Source organism: Varanus komodoensis, unplaced genomic scaffold, assembly GCF_004798865.1.
Source record: "Varanus komodoensis strain SLA01 unplaced genomic scaffold, ASM479886v1 scaffold70, whole genome shotgun sequence".
Taxonomy (NCBI): domain Eukaryota; kingdom Metazoa; phylum Chordata; class Lepidosauria; order Squamata; family Varanidae; genus Varanus; species Varanus komodoensis.
Window position 1 is genome coordinate 3,197,718 of NW_025336348.1, and position 19,031 is coordinate 3,216,748.

Here is a 19,031-nt window from a genome sequence, read left to right on the forward strand (position 1 = left end):
GTCAGAAAGAAATTGTGGAAGGATGGTGAAGAGAGGGCATTGGGTCTTGCAAATAATAGTGCATTCTGATTTCGAGTGTGGAGAAAATACTGCTTGGGTTGGACAGGACTAGTGGCTTGCTGAAGATTTACAGTGCAGGGAATCTGCATTCACGTGTCTGGACATCTCACTGATTTCAATGGTGCTTAAGTGTGAGGAGTTTGGCCTTAGAAGTAAGTACCTGCGAATTCAATGGGCTTCATACCTTCACATTTACCTGGGCGTTATGGATGCATTTGTTTGCTATATTTTGTACCACTTTTTCCTGCAAGGTGGCTTTCATAATCCCTTTCCTCCTTTCAAAGCTATTCTTACAACAACCATGTGAAGTAGGTTATGATGGGAACTAGTTAAAGTGATCCAGGGGGCTTTATGGCCAAGTGGGGCCTAGAACCCAAATCTCCCACCTCCAACGCAACAGTCCAAGCAACCTGCCACACTGGCTCTATTATCTCTATTTCCCATCTTTTTTTCTGCAAGGAGCCCAGCGTGGCTCACATGGTCTTCTTCAGCGCCATGTGATCCAGGTTGGGCAGAGAGCCTGTGGCTGTCCTCAGACCACCTAGTGAGCTAGTCAAGAGGGGACTAGAACCCAGGTCTCCCGGGCCCTAGCCCAAACTCTCCCCACTGTGCCACACCGGTGTAAGATGCAAAAGAATGAAGTGTGAGACCTAACAGGGGTAGAAGAAAGGGCTATATGGGTTCAGGGAGGCAAAGACGTGAGATGAATGACAAAACAAGAATTCTTAGACATAACAAAGAGAAAGGCAGGTAAATGAAGAGTCTGAACTGGAACAAAACAAGGAATCAAAGAGAACAGAAAAGGATGAGCCAACAAAACCAACATGGGGAGACTAAAAGTAAGTATGAACAGCATAAAGTGGAACTGAGCTGAAAGCTAGTGAAGTGAGTGATAGGGTGGAGAACACTTGTATCGTTTAGCAAGAAATATAATTAAAGTCATTCATTTCTGGATAGATAAACAATAATCATTTATTGACAGCTTGCTAATCGTAAAAAAATAATCATTGCTGCTCTCAAAGAACAGCTGCTGCATGGTTGTGAGGCTTTAAACAGGAATCCTAAGCAAAGAAAAGACAAGGCAGGTTTCTAGCAGCATTTTAAGGTAGGAGAAAGGAAAGCAGTTGAGAAACAGAGCAAAGCTCAGGGAACCCAGGTTCCATTTAGATGCCAGGAAGCACTTCCTGACACTCAGGACCCCGAGGGTGTGGAATGGGCTTCCATGAGAGGTCGCTGAGGCCCCATCGGTGCAGATGTTCAAGGATAGACTGGACATGCACATGGTGGGCATGTCGTGAGTGGAGTTGGCTGGAGCCAGGGGTCAGACTAGATGGCCCGGGAGACCCCTTCTGACTCGCTCTGTTTCTATGTTTCTGTGTTTCTAAAAGAAGAGAAACAGGGCCTGAAGTGTGATGGCCAACAGGCAATTGTATGTCCTAACCATTTTCTGAGTTTTAGTCCTAATAGTTTAACAAGAAGAGCTCTCAATTTGGGGGCAAGATGTTTGGTTGCACAGCCCCTTAAGCTCAGGGTGGCTGAAGAGCTTCCTTGGGTCTAAAGTTTCTGGAGGATCCTGTCTGACAATTGGCAGTCTGGTAACCCCATTTTTAATGTTCCTTGTTTAGCAAGAAAAAAGAAAGAGATGACCTTCGAAGGCTTCATACGCTACATGATGTCGGAAGAATGCAGTATATTTAAACAGCAGCACAGGAACATCTACCAGGACATGTCCTACCCAATGTGTGATTACTTTATATCATCGTCACACAATACCTACCTGATACAAGATCAGCTCATAGGACCAAGTCACCTGTGGGGCTATGCCAAGTATGTACACTTCTTTCAAAGGGAAAGAAAGGGAGAAATTGTGCAAAAACATTGTCCCATATGTGTGTGTGTGTGTGTGTGTGTGTGTGTGTGAGAGAGAGAGAGAGAGAGAGAGAGAGAGAGAGAGAGAGAGAGAGAGAGAGAGAGAGAGAGAGAGAGAGAGGATTTGAGCCATGGAGGGAAGCAAACATATGCTTTTCCAAAACAATAGTTAAATCAGAACTGAATGAAAATTAGAATCATAAAAGTGATAAAGCATTTAGTTTTTAAGCTTAACCTCCCCCCACCCACTTTCTGGGCCCCACCCACTGTAGCTTCAACATGTATTCCTTGGCCAAGTTCAGTGCAGTCCTTGAGTTAGGTCAAGACTTAGCCATGCTTAGAGTAGACCTGGGCGATGGGACTTAAGCTAATCATAGCTAACTAAATGTACACTTCCAGTGTGCTTGCTCTAAGCACAACTAAATCTGGACTCTGTCTCCTGTGTTTCGTCACGTAATCCATCTATGATATATAGATGTAGTTTGTGAACAGTCGTAAGAACATTCTGGATCATCCCAAGGGTCCATCTGCTCCAGCTTTCACTCTGCCAACTAGCTTCTTGAATGCAGCTCACAAGTAGGACATGAGTGCAACGGCATTCTCCGGCTCACACTCCCCAGCAACCAGTATATAGAGGGCCTTAATGTATAAACTGCCTCAGATACAGTCCCCAGTTTGGCCGGCTCTCAGTGACACTTTGACTGGGTTCACACATTACAATGGGCAACCCTATTTTTTCCCCACAGCGTGTGGTTTTTGGCATGGGTGTGCCTGACAAGCAGTTTTCACCCTCCTTGCCCAGCCCTTCTGCTGTTGGCATGTATCCCATCAGCCACCGTGTCTGGCATTCAGTCCCATGTTGGGTGGTTGAAGAACTCTTGCAGCAGTCACCGTGCCTCCCAGGGGACACTGTGGTGGCTCCGTGGAAACAATGATGCCTAGTTTGGACGATTAGAGAAACCATGGCGAAGCGGGGATACCTTAGAACAGACTGTTGTTTCTTTCTGTGGTTTCTAGAATGGAGCATATAATACTGACCTAACATGGCAGGGCCTGCATGACACAACAGACCATCCTGCACAAGAACCCCCACGGCTGGTGGTTTTGTGCAAACCCACCGATTGTGCAGGCTTGTGAATTGCTCCGGGTGTCCTCTGCAAGTATTACTTTGGATTGAGATAAAGTTAATCACATTGTGCTCCATGGCTAATTTACTCTAGACCCAAGCCATTGTAATTTGTCTTAATTTGTGGATGTTTCCTGCTGGATAGTTTTTGGACTATCAGACAATATTATTGATTGTTGTTGGAATATATATTGTTTTATGCTTCTGTCTTGCTAGGTTTACAATAGTGTTCTGATCAAGTAGTTTTGAATATATTTGTTCTGTAATTAACTGAATTGTTTCAATACTTGGTTATATTTTGAAGTCTTTTAATGGATTGTTTTTATTTAATATCTTTACATGTGTTATTAACTTATCAATTCTTTATTGTATTCTTTATATTGGGGATATTCATATTGAATTGTTTTATTACTGTGCTGTACAGTTTGATGTGAATGGCTTTGAACAATACATATGGAAAAGCAACATACAAATAAAATTAATATTAGCAAGTCAAGTTGTGCCAACCATCATCCAACTATGGTTTTTGCTGAAATTAGGGTGTTCTCTTTAGCTGAAGATGAAAGCAACACTTAGTTCTTCAACATAAGAGTTGTTCCAGTGGCACTTGGAGTTCATTTGTTCCCCTCTCTGCCTGATTAATATGATGAGTTGTGACGAACCACACAATTTTTTATTATGAACATATGCAACATCATCATAGCAGATGCAATGTCGAGATGCCATTAGCAAGCATGATCTGGCACAATCGATTGTCCCACATGATTTTCCCTGCCATGTGCACCCCTTTTTCTGCTCCAGTTGCTCACTGCATTGCTGTCCTGCTTTACTGGGACGGCCCAGGAGGTGCTTTTGTTTTCTCCTCAGAGCTACCCGTGCTCCAGGATTCTGCAGCGGGAGATAAATCTGTCTAACAGGAGAAGGCAACTTGATGATCTCCAGATGTCTCAGAAAGCTGCTGATTCCTGTTCTGTAGAGATGGATGACACCACCAATTTTCACTCCCGATTTTTGTTTTTAGCACACTCAGCTTTGGGAACTTCTCTCTTTCTTCAGGGACTGATATAACTTGACAGCACATGTATGAATATTGGCTTCTTGAATGTGAGTCTTGCTAAGTCAAAATCAGTGTTGCCAGTTCCACACCATTGAAGGGGCAGAGCAAAAGGCCTTCTGCATGTATGGAGACCTATGGCCGGTGATGATTTTCTGTTTAGTACTGGGAGATTAGACTGTTCCCATTACTTCTCTTTTCTCTCTAGAATGGCATACACTTTCCCAAGTAAACACATTTTTTAAATGTCAGATTATCAAAATGTACATCACTCTGTCTGATCCCCTGGCAGAATGCTTCTGTGCATAAAAACACAGACCACTTGGAAACCAGAAAGTAACCTGAGTGCTAATGATTGCGACATGGATATTTTAATATTCAGATTATATATTTTTTAAAAAACCCAATCTTCTTTCCAAAGTTCCTTAAAGAAGGGATGCCGATGTGTGGAAATTGATTGCTGGGATGGGCCAGATGAGGAACCTGTCGTGTACCATGGGCACACCTTGACGAGCAAAATTACCTTCAAGAACGTCATCAATGTGATTCACAAGCATGCCTTTGAGGTGGGTGCATGTACTTTTCAGAAGGTGAAGAGCGTATTAAGTCGTGGTGACACTGAGTTTCATAAAAAGTTGGCTTGTTAGGGCATGTGGAACACAGACTCTTTGCGGCTACGTTTTCCGTTGTCCTGCCCCCTGGGTTCCCATCCAAATGTGCAGTCTTCTTAGCTGCTTTCTTTGTCACAGTTATCCCTGCCATTCTAGCTCCAAGAAGGAAGAGGAATGCTCTATAGGTTGAACCAAAGACAGCAAGTAGGACATCATCACACACAATGGCATCACAAGGAAACCACCAATCAGAGAGGGGGCACATAATGGGGAGACACATGCCATCATGCCCTATAATGTGATCCAGACTACGGCTTCCAAGATATACCATGACATTGTACATGTCCAAAACTTTGCAAGTTGGAATGAGATTACGTATCAGGCTCAAAGGGATGCATTCATTAATTTCTGAATAGATAACATATTCATTTGGGCGAAGTTCTCCTATAGGCAGAGTTAAGGTGACACAGGTGATGTTTTCCTCTGAGTGTGTAGCTCTTGCACAGAAGCATCAGAGGATTCTGAAGGGGTCATAACAGCCCCCCAGGGTGAGGTCTGGAATCCAAGTTGTGTCACTTCATCTACTGAATAACCTCCCTGCTGTGGTGCCAAAGTCAGCATCCTTTTGGTGATGGGTTAAGACTGTCCTTTATGCTGAAGTTTTTAAAGACTTACCTGGTTAGCCAGTGCCGTGAAAGGATGACCTATCCCAGGTGTTTCTAAGGAGTCCTTCTTTGTTCTTGCTTTAGCTGTTTTAACTTTTAAAATGCTTCCCCAGTTGTGTGATATTTTTCTATTTTATTGTCTTGTTTTATGGATTGTTGTAAACCGCCCAGAGAGCTTCAGCCATGGGGTGGTACAGATATAAATAAATAACCCATTGTGTTTCCATCTTGTGAAATACAATCAGATACTGCAGCCTTCCGCAACCTCGGCCCCTTTCAGAAGGGGGATGCTGTGAGTTGTAGTCCATTGCAGCTTCGAGGCACCAGGAGAAAGCTCAGAAACAGATCTGCAGACAGATACAGCCTTCTCTGGCTATAGTCTCCGCATGAGGGTTGCTTTTTCCTTGTGTGCTGTCTGTATAAGCAAGTGAATGCGGCCCACATGACTGTATCTTCTCTATTTCTAGGCATCGGATTACCCTATTGTTCTCTCCCTGGAGAACCACTGCAGCCCGACTCAGCAGGAAAGGATGGCAGCTCATTTGCTGGACATTCTCCGGGATACACTTTGCGTTTCGACCATCGACGGCAGCATGCCGGCAGAACTACCATCCCCAGATGTAAAAACCGTTTTTTCTCTATCCCTCTCCTCCTGGAGAAAAATGGTGTGCAAAAGCCCATAGATGCCTGCAAACATTGCATCTGGACAGGGTGGCCTAGCTTCAGTAATCTCTGCTCTGCTAGACTACTGCAATCTAGTTATGTGGGGTTGTCCTTGAAGACTGTTAGGAAGTTGTAGCTTCTGCATATTGTGGCAGCCAGATTAATAGCCAGGATCAAAGGGTCCAGACACAGCACCAATTCTGGCCTGCTTGCACTGGCTGCCTATATCCTGAGCCTGATTCAAGGTGCTGTTTTTTACCTATAAAACCCTACATGGCTTGGGACCATGATACCTGATGAACTTCCTCTCCCAGCTACAATCTACCTGGACACTGCACTCAGTATCTGAGGCCTTCCTTGGCATACCATCTCCAAGGAAGGCTTGCTTGGTGGCCGTACGGAGGAAGGCTTTCGTTGTGGTAACCCCCACATTATGGGATGATCTCTCCCTTGAAAGCCAACTTTACTATCCTTTGGGCTCCAGGCTAAGACTGCCCTCTATGCCAAGGCATTTAACAGCTCTCAATACTGTGCACAGCAAAAGGGATTGGGGTTGTTATTATTAGCTTTTTTTTTTTTTGGCAAGCCAAGCTATATAGTTGCTTCTTTTATCAAATTTTATCTGTCTGTATTTTTATTACTTCTCTGTCATTCCTATTTATTGTTATTGCTTATGGACTGTTTTGATTGTTATTCAATTTTAATGTTTTAAGCCATCCTGAGACGTTGTCATAAAGGACGGCATATAATTGTTTTAAACAAACAAACACACAAACAAATATGAACCTGCATTAGCTGTTTAAGTTGCTGAAGTTGTTTTAAGCCTCTAGAGCAATTTTTGCTGTTTTTTAATTTATATTTTGTATAGCATTTTAGCAATGCTGTTAATTATGATACACCACCCGGAGAACTTTGGCTATTGGATGGCATAGAAATACTACTATTACTGCTACCAATTCCCTAGCAAATGCCCACCATTTCAGTTGAAAATGGTTCTTGGGAGCTTGCAATACCTGAGGTGGAGGTAGAAAACAGAGCCCACGCTGCACCTGATCAATTTCAGTCTTGTTCTAACCTGGCCTATCCCCTTCCATCCCATCCTTCCACTGTTGTTCTCCTTCATTCTGGAGCCTATGAAACCAGAGTGAGGAACCCCCAGCCAGCATTCTCAGTGTGGTCCCCGAAAATTTTGCAAGAGGCCACACCAGCTTTCCGGCAGCCACTGCTGGCTCTGTGGCTCCCCATCGTTTCTGCACTTTCTTCTCCCCTCTAGAATGTTCAAAAGCCTCTCCTAAGATGTAGTTGCTGGTGGTGAGCTTGAAGCTAAAACAGGTCTGGCATTTGGGGTATTTTGGCCTTGCCCCTTTCCCATGGGCTCTGCTCGCCAGCAAAATGCAGTCCGTGACAGCCCCCTCCCTGAAACGGATTTGGACTCTCCCTGAGATACCCTGAGGTACCCTGTTACCCTGAGGTAACAGAAACGCTGTACCCCTCTTGTAAAATGAAGGTTGTGGGTCAAAGAACATAGCTGGTATGTTGTCATATTCATGGTACGTGCTGGTGTAGTTTGCACTCAGGGAACTTAGACACTATACAAGCTGATTTAGGGTGCAATCCTATACATGTTTAAGCAGGTGCATGCTAGGAAATGTAGGTCTTTCTCCTGTCTACTTGTGGGGGGAGCTTTCCCCCTTTCTAAATGGCTGGAATCTCTCTCCTAAGGCTTTGCTCTCACAGTAAGGGCTTTAAAGTACAATAATTTTGGAATCTGAGCCCTTTCTGTTTTGCACTGCACAGTACAGCTCTGTGGTTTAAGAACAGATATTTCTTTCTGCAGCAACTGAAGTACAAAATCCTGATAAAAAACAAGAAAGTGGGAACACTGGAAGAGACCCTTCAGCGGATGGGCGAGAGATGCCGGGGTCTGACGGGAGAAGTTGAGGCCTCAGCATCCGAGGATGATCTGGATGAAGACCCTACAGGGCTTTTGCTAAAGAGAACAATGACCCGGAAAGCATCCAAGAAAGATAAAAAGGACAAAGTGAGTGTGGTCCCAGTGCCCAGTTGTTGGAGGTGGCACTGTCTGTTTCCAAGCAATTGTCAGGGTCTGAGCTACTCTGGAGCTGCAACTGCAGCCAGAGCCGGAAGCTCGCCTCAGTATTTGCTGGATCAGTCCCAGACCCTGCTGTGGGGCTCTCGGCCTCAAAAGAGAGCCAGCTGGGAGCCCCGGGGGAAGAGCTATACCAGAGCCAGCTCTTCCCTCTGGAAGGGGCCTCTGCACCACAGGGCCTCCTCTTTGCTGCTGTGCCCACCTCTTGCCTGACCCGGATCCCGTCTCACCTCAGCAATGGAGTCCTTCCTGTCAGCGGTGCCGTGGCTCAGCTCTTGCAGCTTGTCTCCTAGTTAACCAGACCAGTGGTCCATTCAGCCAACTGGTGGCCGCCCTGACTGGCAGCAGATCTCCAAGGTTTCATGCATGTTCTCCGGCCCTCCTCCTGGAGGCAAGACTGCGAGCTTTCAGTCACTGAGATTTGCACACATATACAGCATATTTACAAGTTTATTTATTTATTTTATTTATTTAAAGTTTTTTTATATGCTGTCGCCTTGCTACATAGCCTCGGGATGGCTCACAGAAATAAATAAATGAAACTATAACGATTACAATTAAAACCTGGAAACACACTGGCTGCACAATTAAAATCTATACATATTAAACATTATTAAAATACTGTTTGAATAAAAAGGTCTTGGCCTGGCGCCAAAGAACAAATAATGATGGTGCCAGGCGGACCTCTCTGGGGAATGCATTCCACAGATGGGGCACCACCGCAGGGAAAGCCCTCCTCTGGGTGCTTTGCTTCCTGATATCTCTCATGGAAGGCTCCCGGAGGAGGGCCCCTGCTGCCGATCTCAAGGGGCGGGAGGGCAAGGAGCAGGGAAGCCCCCTGTGCAGGGACCCAGTTTGTGTGGACTCAAAACAGCCTTGTTAGTCCCTCAAAAGCAAGCAGCAAGCACTTCCAGTCCACCTCCGCCAACTGTTGGCCTGCAGGTTGCAAATCTCAGGTTGGCTTCTCTTTTGCTCACTGGATTACTTTCTGTCCTTAGACTTCCCCACACACAAGCTTATAGATCTTTCACTTCCCAAAGGTCTCTGGCTGTCTTACATGATTCCACCCATTTCCCCTCCCATTGAACTGTGGATTGTTGTTGAAACATGGGTTATCTTGTTGTCTGAACCCAAGCAAGTTAGCGGAATTAGCATATTGATCTAGCGTGATTTGCATAAGGTTAGGTGTTTTGCACAAATTTGCACCTGAGAAGCACACAGTCATCCTGCAAAGTGCACGTATCAGCCAATTTCATGTCCTTAGTGCTTCTTTTTAATTCAGAAAATCACAGCCTATCTTAGAGCCATGATCTTAGGACTCTGCAAGCAAACTCTACTTGCACCAGACAGAGTTGGTGCCAGTACAGGGCTGGCAAACCAGAAGCATGGGGGCTGAGCTGTGAAAATCCATTATTTCATGCTCCCAGTTATAGATCTGTAACTGTGACGCAATTGAAAGTAGCATCACTCTACTTTCCAGATACTGCTGATGTTACTAGAATCTGCTTTGAGGCCCATTCAGAATTCCTTTGTCTCTAAACCAGGCCAGACGTTCCTGTGAATAAAAAGGACCGTCCTCTTTGAAAATAGGGCTTGGCCAACCTAGGAGATCTTCTTGGCCGTGGAAGGATTTGAACCTGGATCTTCCCAGCCCTAGCTCAACACTTCAACCAGGACTAATTACAAATGAGACCAGATCTTATTGTCTCTGTGTTTCTCCACTTCTTGCAGCCCTCATTTGTTTAGCAGGTCTGGATTCCCAACTGTTTGGAGCAATAGTCATTGATATTCCCTGATCATGAGCTGCTGATCAGACGCCACTGAATAAAGAGGGACTGGCATGCATGCAGCCAGATCATCTTGGTTTCCTCATGACATGACACTTGTTAACCTGTGTTCACAGCATAAGGTGAAAGTGGCTTTGCTCTTGTCCGAACTTGTGATTTTCACCGCGTCTCGCAAGTTTGTCAACTTTGAAGATTCGAGGCAGAAACAGAAATTTTATCAAAATAATTCCATTGGAGAAGTGAAAGGCCAGAAACTCATAGGCAAGAGAGGTAATGTGGAAGATTTATTGTCCTAGAGAAACATGTGCTATGAAACTTTGAAAAAACAGAGTCGGTGGTCCACTTTTCCATGTCCTCCACTGTCCCAGTTCAGTTATTTGTTTCAGGGATGGAATTGTCCTGTGCACAGAGCGCTCCCCTGGTCACAATGGCTTCACCATTTATTTCAAAGGAGGAATCAGCTCTGAGCTTTTGTTGCTGGAACTATGGAGCAATTATTCTCTGAGGGAAGCTTGGTATATCTGAAGATGCTTCAGTGTTTGGAACAAGGAATGCAGCCCTGGTCCAGCAAATAAAGCACTTTATGCCCTATTAATTTCAATGGGAAAGAATTCAGCATTGGTGTACTTTTCCCATTGAAATGAATGGGATATAGAGGTTCTTAACTTCAAATAAACTCTACTTGTTTTAAGCACACCACACTTTCTCTCTGCAACCATGTGGGATTTTTGTTTTAAAATCAAAGGTGGGATTTCTTCTAGAACACTATGCCTGATATTCTAATCTTCCATCATCCACAGCTTGTTCAGGGCTATGTCCGTTTCTAGGGCTCCTGTCTATGCACGTTTTATGTATAGCCTTTGAATATGAACTCATAAAAGAGATGCAAGGAAACATTCTGGAAAAAACACATCGAACTGAATGTTGTGTAGTGAATTATCACAAACACAACATTCTCTCACTTTTTCCATATTAACAACAGCTTGAGTTTTAAAAGTTGTGCAGCGTTATGTGTCTCTTGAACATGAATTTTAAAAATCTCTTTGCAGCCCCTGAGTTTGTCTTACACACAGTCCACTTCATCACAAGGATTTATCCCAAAGGAACCAGGACAGACTCTTCCAATTACGATCCACAGGAATTTTGGAACGTTGGGTGCCAAATGGGTAGGTGTTTTTAATCTAAAACTGCATTCTGTTTATCGTTATACTTTCAGGCCAGGCCTGCTCTACTATTAGGCAGTTGTGACAGGTGGCATCAGGCAGCAGGTGCTGTGAGTTGGCAACAGGTGCTGGAGAAAAGAATTGCATGTTTCTTGAAGTGTGTTTCTTTGGACCGTCTAAACAAACTTGCTCCTTTTGGGTGCAGTAAAATTTGGTCTTCCTTTGTCAGTGCAGAAGGTAGAATCTCCTCCCAGTCCAATCAGCTTTTGAAGCTGGAATGGGATTGAGGTGCCTTCTGTTCTTTGCCTCCAGAAACCCAATAATTTTTGGATCAGCTCATGGGAGCTCAGAGATAAAAAATGGGCAGGGAACTGAAATGATTGGTTTGCGAGGCTGCCAGGAAGATCTCTCAGACCCATCTAGAGATTTTTTTGAAAATAATAGAAACATTTTAAATAAATAGATGCTCTGGGACCACAAAAACAGGGCTGTCCCAAGACATTTTGTTGCCTGAAGAAGAACAGAAAATGCTGCCTCATCATGAAATCAAGGGTAATGGTACCCCAAGTTGGACAGATCATTCTGCCACCTGAGGTAGAATATCTTGCAAATCTTATATTTACATCACAATTTTACATTTTGTATAAAAGGTAATTTATATACATTTATGTACATTTTATACTCACTGGCTTGTACCAATGAGTTTTAGTAGATCAGTTCCTATTTGCTGTTCTGTTTAGTCGCAAAGTCATGTCCAACTCATCAAGACCCCATGGACAACATCCCTCTAGGTTCGTCTGTCCTCCACCATCCCCTGGAGTCCACCTAAGCCCACACCCACTGCCCCAGCGACCCCATCCAGCCACCTTGTCCTCTGCCGTCCCCTTTTGCTGTCAATTGTTCCCAGCATCAGGCTCTTCTCCAGGGAGTCCTTCCTTCTCATTAGGTGTCCAAAAAATTTGAGTTTCATCTTCAGTATCTGAACTTCTAAAGAGCAGTCAGGGTTGATTTCCTTTGAGATAGATTGATTTTATTTCTTTGCAGTCCAAGGGAAAAGCTTGGACTGTGCAGACCACAAGAAGCTATGCATGGTCCTGAAAGAAGAGGGTGTGCCCAGCATTTCCTTGTCCTTATGCATAATCTGTATCATGGACAAGAAGCTCAAGAAGCTACTGTTAGGCCAGAATATGGAGAAACAGGATGGTTTCCTATAAGAAAAATTGTTGGACAAGGATGTATTCTGTATCCTTGTTTGTTTGATCTATACACAGAATGTATCATAGGGAAAGCAGGATTAGGATCAGAGGAAAAGGGGAATGAAAATTGGTGGAAGATACATCAGTAATGCAAGATGTGCAGACAATATCTTATTACTAGCAGAAAGCAGCAACGAAGGGAACATGAAAGAAGAAAGTGCAAAAGCAGTTCTGCAGCTGAAGATTAAAACAAAATCATGATGACAGAAGAATTATAGAACTTTAGTGTGAGCAATAAAGAAATTGAAACTGTGAAACATTTTCATATCTTGGCTCAGTCATCAATTCAAACAGAGACTGCAACCAAGAAATTAGAAGACTGAGACTTGGAAGAGCAGCCATGAAGGAGCTAGAAAAGTCCATCAAATGCAAGGATGCTTCCCTGGCTATCAAGGCCAAGATCATGCACAGCATTGCATTCCTCAATACTATGTATGGGTCTGAAAGCTGAAGAAATTGACCGAAAGATGTTGAAGTGTTTGAAACAAGGAGCTGGAGCAGACTTTTGCAAATGCTCTGGAATGACAGACCAAAAAATAGGTCTAAGATTGAATCAAACCAGAGCTTTCTGTGGGAGCCAATACAACAAAACTGAGGCTTTTGCACTTTGGGCACATCATGAGGAGGCAAAACTCACCAGAGAAGACAATCCTGCGAGGGAAAGTTGAGGGCAGAAGAAGTCACAGCCTTGAATTGACAAGACCTGAGCAGAAAGGACAGGAGATTCCAGAGGATGCATTCATAGGGTTACCATAAGTTGGAGATGACTTGACAGCATGTCACAACCACAAAAATATAATTGTTACAACAATTTAAATAACTAACCATTTTCAGACCTTTGATGTCCCCCAAAATCAGCTTCCTGTGGTGGCTGCCTCACTCCTGCTTGGGCTGGCCCTAAACAGAACACTGTGGCCTCCTCTGCCAGCAAAGGAGCAAGAGCGACTGCCTGCCATTCAAGGAAAAACACCAGCAAGGGAAAGTCAGCGTGGTGTAAACTGTATACTCATAACTTACCATTTTGTTCTGGCCTTGAAGATGTTTCTCTCTGCTCTACCTTTCCCTCCATCCCTGCCCCTTTCCAGTCCAATGAAAGGGCCCCTCTCTCTTCTACTGTTTTTTTGAATGTGAACATCTTTGGGAAACAATAATTGTATAACAAATGGGATAACTGTTCAGAGAAGGAAGGAAATGCTTTTTAGATTGCTATTGTGAGCCAGGGAATGAAGGAGCACACTGACAGAGACAAAAAATACTGAGGCATCTAGTTCAATACTGAACAAGGGCATCGCTGTGGCAAAATGGGGAATTGTTGGTTTTATTAAAGCTCAGATTCTATTTATTGCTGAGTTTAGCTGTGCTGATGCTCCATGGGGTACTAAAGGGAAGACAGCTGAATGGGAGAAAGGCTGGTTGTTATTTATTTATGATATTTATATCCCACCCTTTTTTCCTTCCAAGGAACTCCAGGCAGCTTACATAAGACTCCTCCTCGTCCTCCTCTGAATCTTATCCTCACAACAACCACCCTGTGAGGTAGAAACATAGAAACAGAGCGAGTCAGAAGGGGCCTCTTGGGCCTTCTAGTCTGATCCCTGGCTCCAGCCGGCTCCACTCACGACATGCCCACCATGTGCATGTCCAGCCTATCCTTGAACACCCTCGCTGCTGGGGCCTCAGCCACCTCGCGTGGAAGCCCATTCCATACCCTGGGGATCCCAACTGTCAGGAAGTGCTTAAGTACTCCCCCACTTAAGTTGGGTCTTTCCATGTAGTTAGTTCCCTGGCAGCAAATCTCCACGTAACTGTATTCCTAATTTTACTCTGCTGCTGGTTTGACTTTAGTTTTATATTGTAGTTTTAAAGTTTTAAAAGTTTTATATTTTGTTTTATCCTGCTCTATTTTATGGCTTTAATTGTGAACTTCTCAGAGAGCTTTGGCTGTTGTTGGAATGAATAGATAGGTGCATGGCTAGATCAGTGGGCAGATCGGTACAAAGACAGACAGGCAGGTGGACAGACAGATAATGGTCTGTCTAGAGGTGGCCCTGCTGACAGTGCATCCATCGGGGTGGTAGGTCTATGGCAATTTCTCATTCTCAGATTCTGCAATAGCAATTCCACTATTCTGGCCTTCCAAATTAGGCCGCCTAGGTCTCCTTTCCTCAGCACACCATCTAATATCCCCTGCTTATCTAGTCCCTCACATTGCAAGCGGAAAGGTAGCCACAGATTCATCATATGCAATGGCACATTTTGCTTCGTCCTGCAGCAGCTGTGGTGGAGGAAATAATTGCTTCTCCTTTTGTGCAATGCACAACCATTGTCAGGCTTATTGCTGGTCTTCCTTAATGGCATCTGTGTGATGTATAACAAAAGACAAATTGATCTGTTTTATGGCATTAATTCCTTGGCACCAAAAGTGTTGACTGGATCCATTGTTGGCCATGGACATCCTCTTGGCATGAAAGCATCATTAATGGAATGCCACTCAGGAATCATGCAGCCAGCGCTGCAGAAAATTGGACGCTTTATAAATGTCACTGCAGGAAGCAGAACTGAATGGGTGATGGGCGGAAGGAGCAATTTTATTCCCATGAAGTTTTGAAAAGTTCTGAACCAGTCTTCTGAAAAGAGAAGTATTTGAGGTTGTTCTCATGTCAGCAGTTGCTAAAGCTGTGTCAGGATAAGCTTCTCCCCTCTGCTGCCCTATGGATGTCCAAGCATTTCTGAGTGTAGTCCATGCCGGAATTAATCTATATATCTGTACTTGTATCCCACTTTTTGGAGGCCTCATGTCAATCAAAAAGAGAGAGCCTTTTCATCAGTCTTGCAAGATATACAAGGAAAGGAGGTGGGTGGAAGTAACCGCAGGAGAGCCCCGGTGGTGTAGTGGTTAAGAACTCAGCACTGGGTTCAAATCTCCGCTCAGCCCCAGAGCCCTCATGGTGACTCTGGGCCATCACAGCCTCTCAGCCCAACCTGTTGCTGTTGTGGGGATAAGACTGAGAGCAGCAAGAGGTGAATGATACAAGCCACTTTGAATTCCTTAAAACAGAAAAAGCAGGATATAAATCTAATAAATAAATAAATTCTGTTGGTACAGTATGATAAAAAGTCCATATCTTGTGCGGTTTGCGACTGAGATTATGTTTCTTTCCCCACCCCACCTTCTTCAGTGGCCTTAAATTTCCAAACCCCTGGCGTACAAATGGACCTACTCATGGGGAAATTTTTGGACAATGGTGGCAGCGGCTTCGTCTTAAAACCAGAATTCTTGAGAAGGAAGGACACAGTGTTCGACCCATTTGATGTAGTTGGGAAGTACAATCCAGTCACACTGACCATAAGGGTAAGATGCTTTTGTGGAGCCTTTTATCTTTCCCTTCTCTGCCTTTCACTGTGATGTCTGATGGACTGGACTCAGTCTTCATTAGCAGTTATTGCACACTCTGGTGTCATGTTGTGTATTCCCACTTCATGGAAGTCTCAACCGTTTGCGTAGCATCGGCTGCGTTCCTGGCGGAGCGGGGCCTTGATCCCTGCCCCGTGGCCTTGGAGCAATGGGGTTGCAAAGTGGGCAAGTCCCCGCTTTCCCCTGCTGGCCCTCGGTCTCCCTGCCGCCACAAGGGCAGGAGGCCAGCTCTGGGCTGGGGCACCTTTCTGAGCCCCGGGCCAAAATGACCTGGGCAGGCCTATCTGGAGCCACACACACACACCACACAAAGTACCGCCTCACAAACACATTCATTCACATTTCCGACAACAGTCTTCCCATATTACAATCAGTTCTTGCTGGAAGTTGAGGTGTTAAAGAATTGCAGTGCGGGGCGGGGCATTGAACAATGTGTGTGTGTGTCAGTGGGGGGAGTCACGGCTGGGGAAGAGAGGAGGGGTCTGTTCCTTTCCAACAGCAACCCTAAAGGCCCCCTGCATCGCAACCCGTTTTAAAGCCCCACTTCCCATGTGGGAAGTAAGATTGTTGGCCAGATGGGGATTCCCCTTGGGCTGCACATGGGCCAGAGGTTCCCCCTCCCTGGCCTAGCCAGTTGGGATGCCGCCTGGCAATGGTCCAACCCATTTTCCAGATACTGGGAGACAAGTAGAGTTTGATCTACCTACAGTCCCATGCCTGTCTCCTCCACAGTGGGGCTGCCTACTTCTGCTCACCCTGTTTCCGTGTGGCTTGGGCACTTTTGGACAAGAGGCTATCACTGGTGCTGGGAGAACCATAGCACTGTTGGCCTGGAGGAGCAGACGCTGAACTCCTGACCCCATCAATCCTTCTTGGAGGGCTTTTCCTCTTCTGAAAGATGGAGGTCTACTGCTGTTAAATACCTTTGGGGTTCTTGTTAAGTTTTTCCTTGTTTTCACAAAACACGTTCTCATTCTGTAATTCATTTCTTATGCCATCGCATGTCTTGCTTTACAAGTCACGAGGCCCATATTCATTCTGTTGCACTGATTTTCACTGGTTCTCCCCTTTCTTTTAGTACCACTTTTGTTTCTATGTGTAGTAGCAGTGGTAGGAGAAGGGATTTTGGAAGCCCTTCCTAGTGGCTGACATTTATTTGGCGGGAATGCTCCTCAGCCGCTGTCACTCATAGGGTGGGCCTGCAACCTCTTTGACAGAGGCCAGCCCTCCACTGAATAAGGCCTGAGCAAGGATTGCCCCCTGTTTTGATGCTGCCCTTTCTCTGAAGGGCTTTCCAGTCCACATCCAGTTTAAAGACTAAGCACCATCAGAAGGAAGAGTTGGACCTTGGAGTTGCCCCTCAAGAGCACCTGCACAGCAGACCAAGTGAGGCATGAGGGCCACTTGGCCACAGCCCTCCACCGTGAGAGGCATTTGTACTGAAATTTCAACAATCCTTCCTAAAGGTGCATATCAACGTGCAAATTAGCACCTGCAAATCTGATGCAAACCGGTGTCCACTGTTTCAGTGATGCTTCCCCCCTTTCTTTTTAGAAATTTGTATGCAGAATCCTAATCCTTCCTCCCCTTCAAAAGAGTGACCAATGCACAATTTAGACAACAAAAAAGAAACATATGGAGTGATGTGTTGGGGGCAGAGCCCAATCCCTCCTGCAGTCGCACATACTTCTCATTGACCGTATGTTGGAGGGGCACTTAAAGGCTCTCAATAGAACAATGTACATCAATAGAACTCCTTCACACAAAGGGAAGCACGACACAATAGGAGGAAAAAGGTCCACATGTCTCCTTCAGCTGGCATGTATGTTGTGTCCCGCGGCTTTACTGATGAGACCAGAGACCAGTTGGAATTTTCGAGAGGAGTTTTATTACCTGCACAGGGACCAACACTCGTTAGAGTGCGGTCCCGAGCAGAAGGAAAGCAGGGTTTTTATACTCTTTTACAACGGACGGCTATGCAGGTGCTTGAATAACAGCGAACAATAGGGGAAACCCACTGAGCCCCACTTGCACATTTTTCATGCTAAAGCAAGCGAGGGTACAAGGGCGTAACGTCTGCGGTGATGCTGGAGCGTAGCCTGCTGTGTGGTCAGCCTTGCGTAGCGTGCGCATTCGTTGGGGTTCTTGTTCTCACGCGAACAGGACACCCTGATCATGCTCTTTACCCGTGACGAGCCATGCCCTGGCTGCATGTTCGATTAAGAGGGGGGTTACAACAATGTAGAGCTCCTTCACACACTGGCTGATGACGCAGACGACGGAGGCAAGGCTGCCGTGTGCCATGGCCAGTCAGCTGCCTCACACACCATTTCGTCACATGGAGGGCCATTGTAATCCCCGAGTATGGCCAGACTTGCCCGGGGTTGTATGTCAGGCACGTGTCTCAGAACCTGGCTCTTCTTCCCTTAGGGGCAACAGCTGCTCAGGAATTCATCTGGTACCAGGTGAACTGTTTTTTCCTTCTCTAGCATTAAATGCCTAGGGAGAGGCATCCTGCGGTCCCTGGAACTGATTCCATCCCTGGTCTGATTCCATCCTCTGAGATCAGAGGCAGTGCATGGATCTCAGAAGGAGGAGTAGGAGATCTACCACCAGCTTTCCAAGGGCTGCTTCTCCGTGGTCTGATGCCAACCCCAGACAGGAGAAAATAGGTGGCTCTAGTGGACAGGGAAGGAAGACCAGGGAAGCCATCATGCATATGGAACCTCCCCAGCCTTTGTCAGTCCCTTTCCAAAGCAAGACACACTGAAAACAAGCCAAGGTTGAAGGACAGGGAAGGGGAAAATGGCTTCTGTTGCTTCCCGCACCCTGTCAGCTTCAGGCCAGCAGGGTATAGGAATTGTAGGGGCCTCCATGAGGGCACCGTCCTTAGGACCGCTCCCTAGAATATATGAAAGAACACTCACTGGTGGAAGGTTTGGGCAAAGCGTTGGGTTTTCACCTTGCACCTAAGCATGCTCTAGTTGCCATTTCTCAAATACCAGGGGAGGGCATTTCAGAAGGTGGCTTCCACCATGGAGAAGGCCTGCTTCTTCTGCCTTTCTGCCACAGGACAGACTGCTATCTCTCTGGTAAAGCTCAGCAAAATTAAAAGGATCTAGTGCCCATAACTGAGGACCTAGAATGATATTGGGATGGAAGCTAATATGAAGCATGCAAGAGCTAAACTGGATTTCCCAAAGTTCTTGCGGTCTGCTTAAAGGCAACCCCATTAAAGGCGGTTATTTACAT

General features: G+C 45.4%; 1 protein-coding gene across 1 annotated transcript in view; it reads left to right on the top strand.

Moving 5' to 3' along the window:
• Window positions 1-19,031, top strand: part of LOC123034660 (1-phosphatidylinositol 4,5-bisphosphate phosphodiesterase zeta-1-like) — a 44,651-nt gene that overhangs the window by 16,086 nt on the left and 9,534 nt on the right. Inside the window, exons 4-10 of the mRNA XM_044452165.1 lie at window positions 1,686-1,887; window positions 4,531-4,675; window positions 5,853-6,005; window positions 7,886-8,095; window positions 10,062-10,215; window positions 10,995-11,111; window positions 15,544-15,716. Coding sequence (XP_044308100.1) covers window positions 1,686-1,887; window positions 4,531-4,675; window positions 5,853-6,005; window positions 7,886-8,095; window positions 10,062-10,215; window positions 10,995-11,111; window positions 15,544-15,716 — 1,154 coding nt within the window. The remainder of the gene's footprint in view (window positions 1-1,685; window positions 1,888-4,530; window positions 4,676-5,852; window positions 6,006-7,885; window positions 8,096-10,061; window positions 10,216-10,994; window positions 11,112-15,543; window positions 15,717-19,031) is intronic.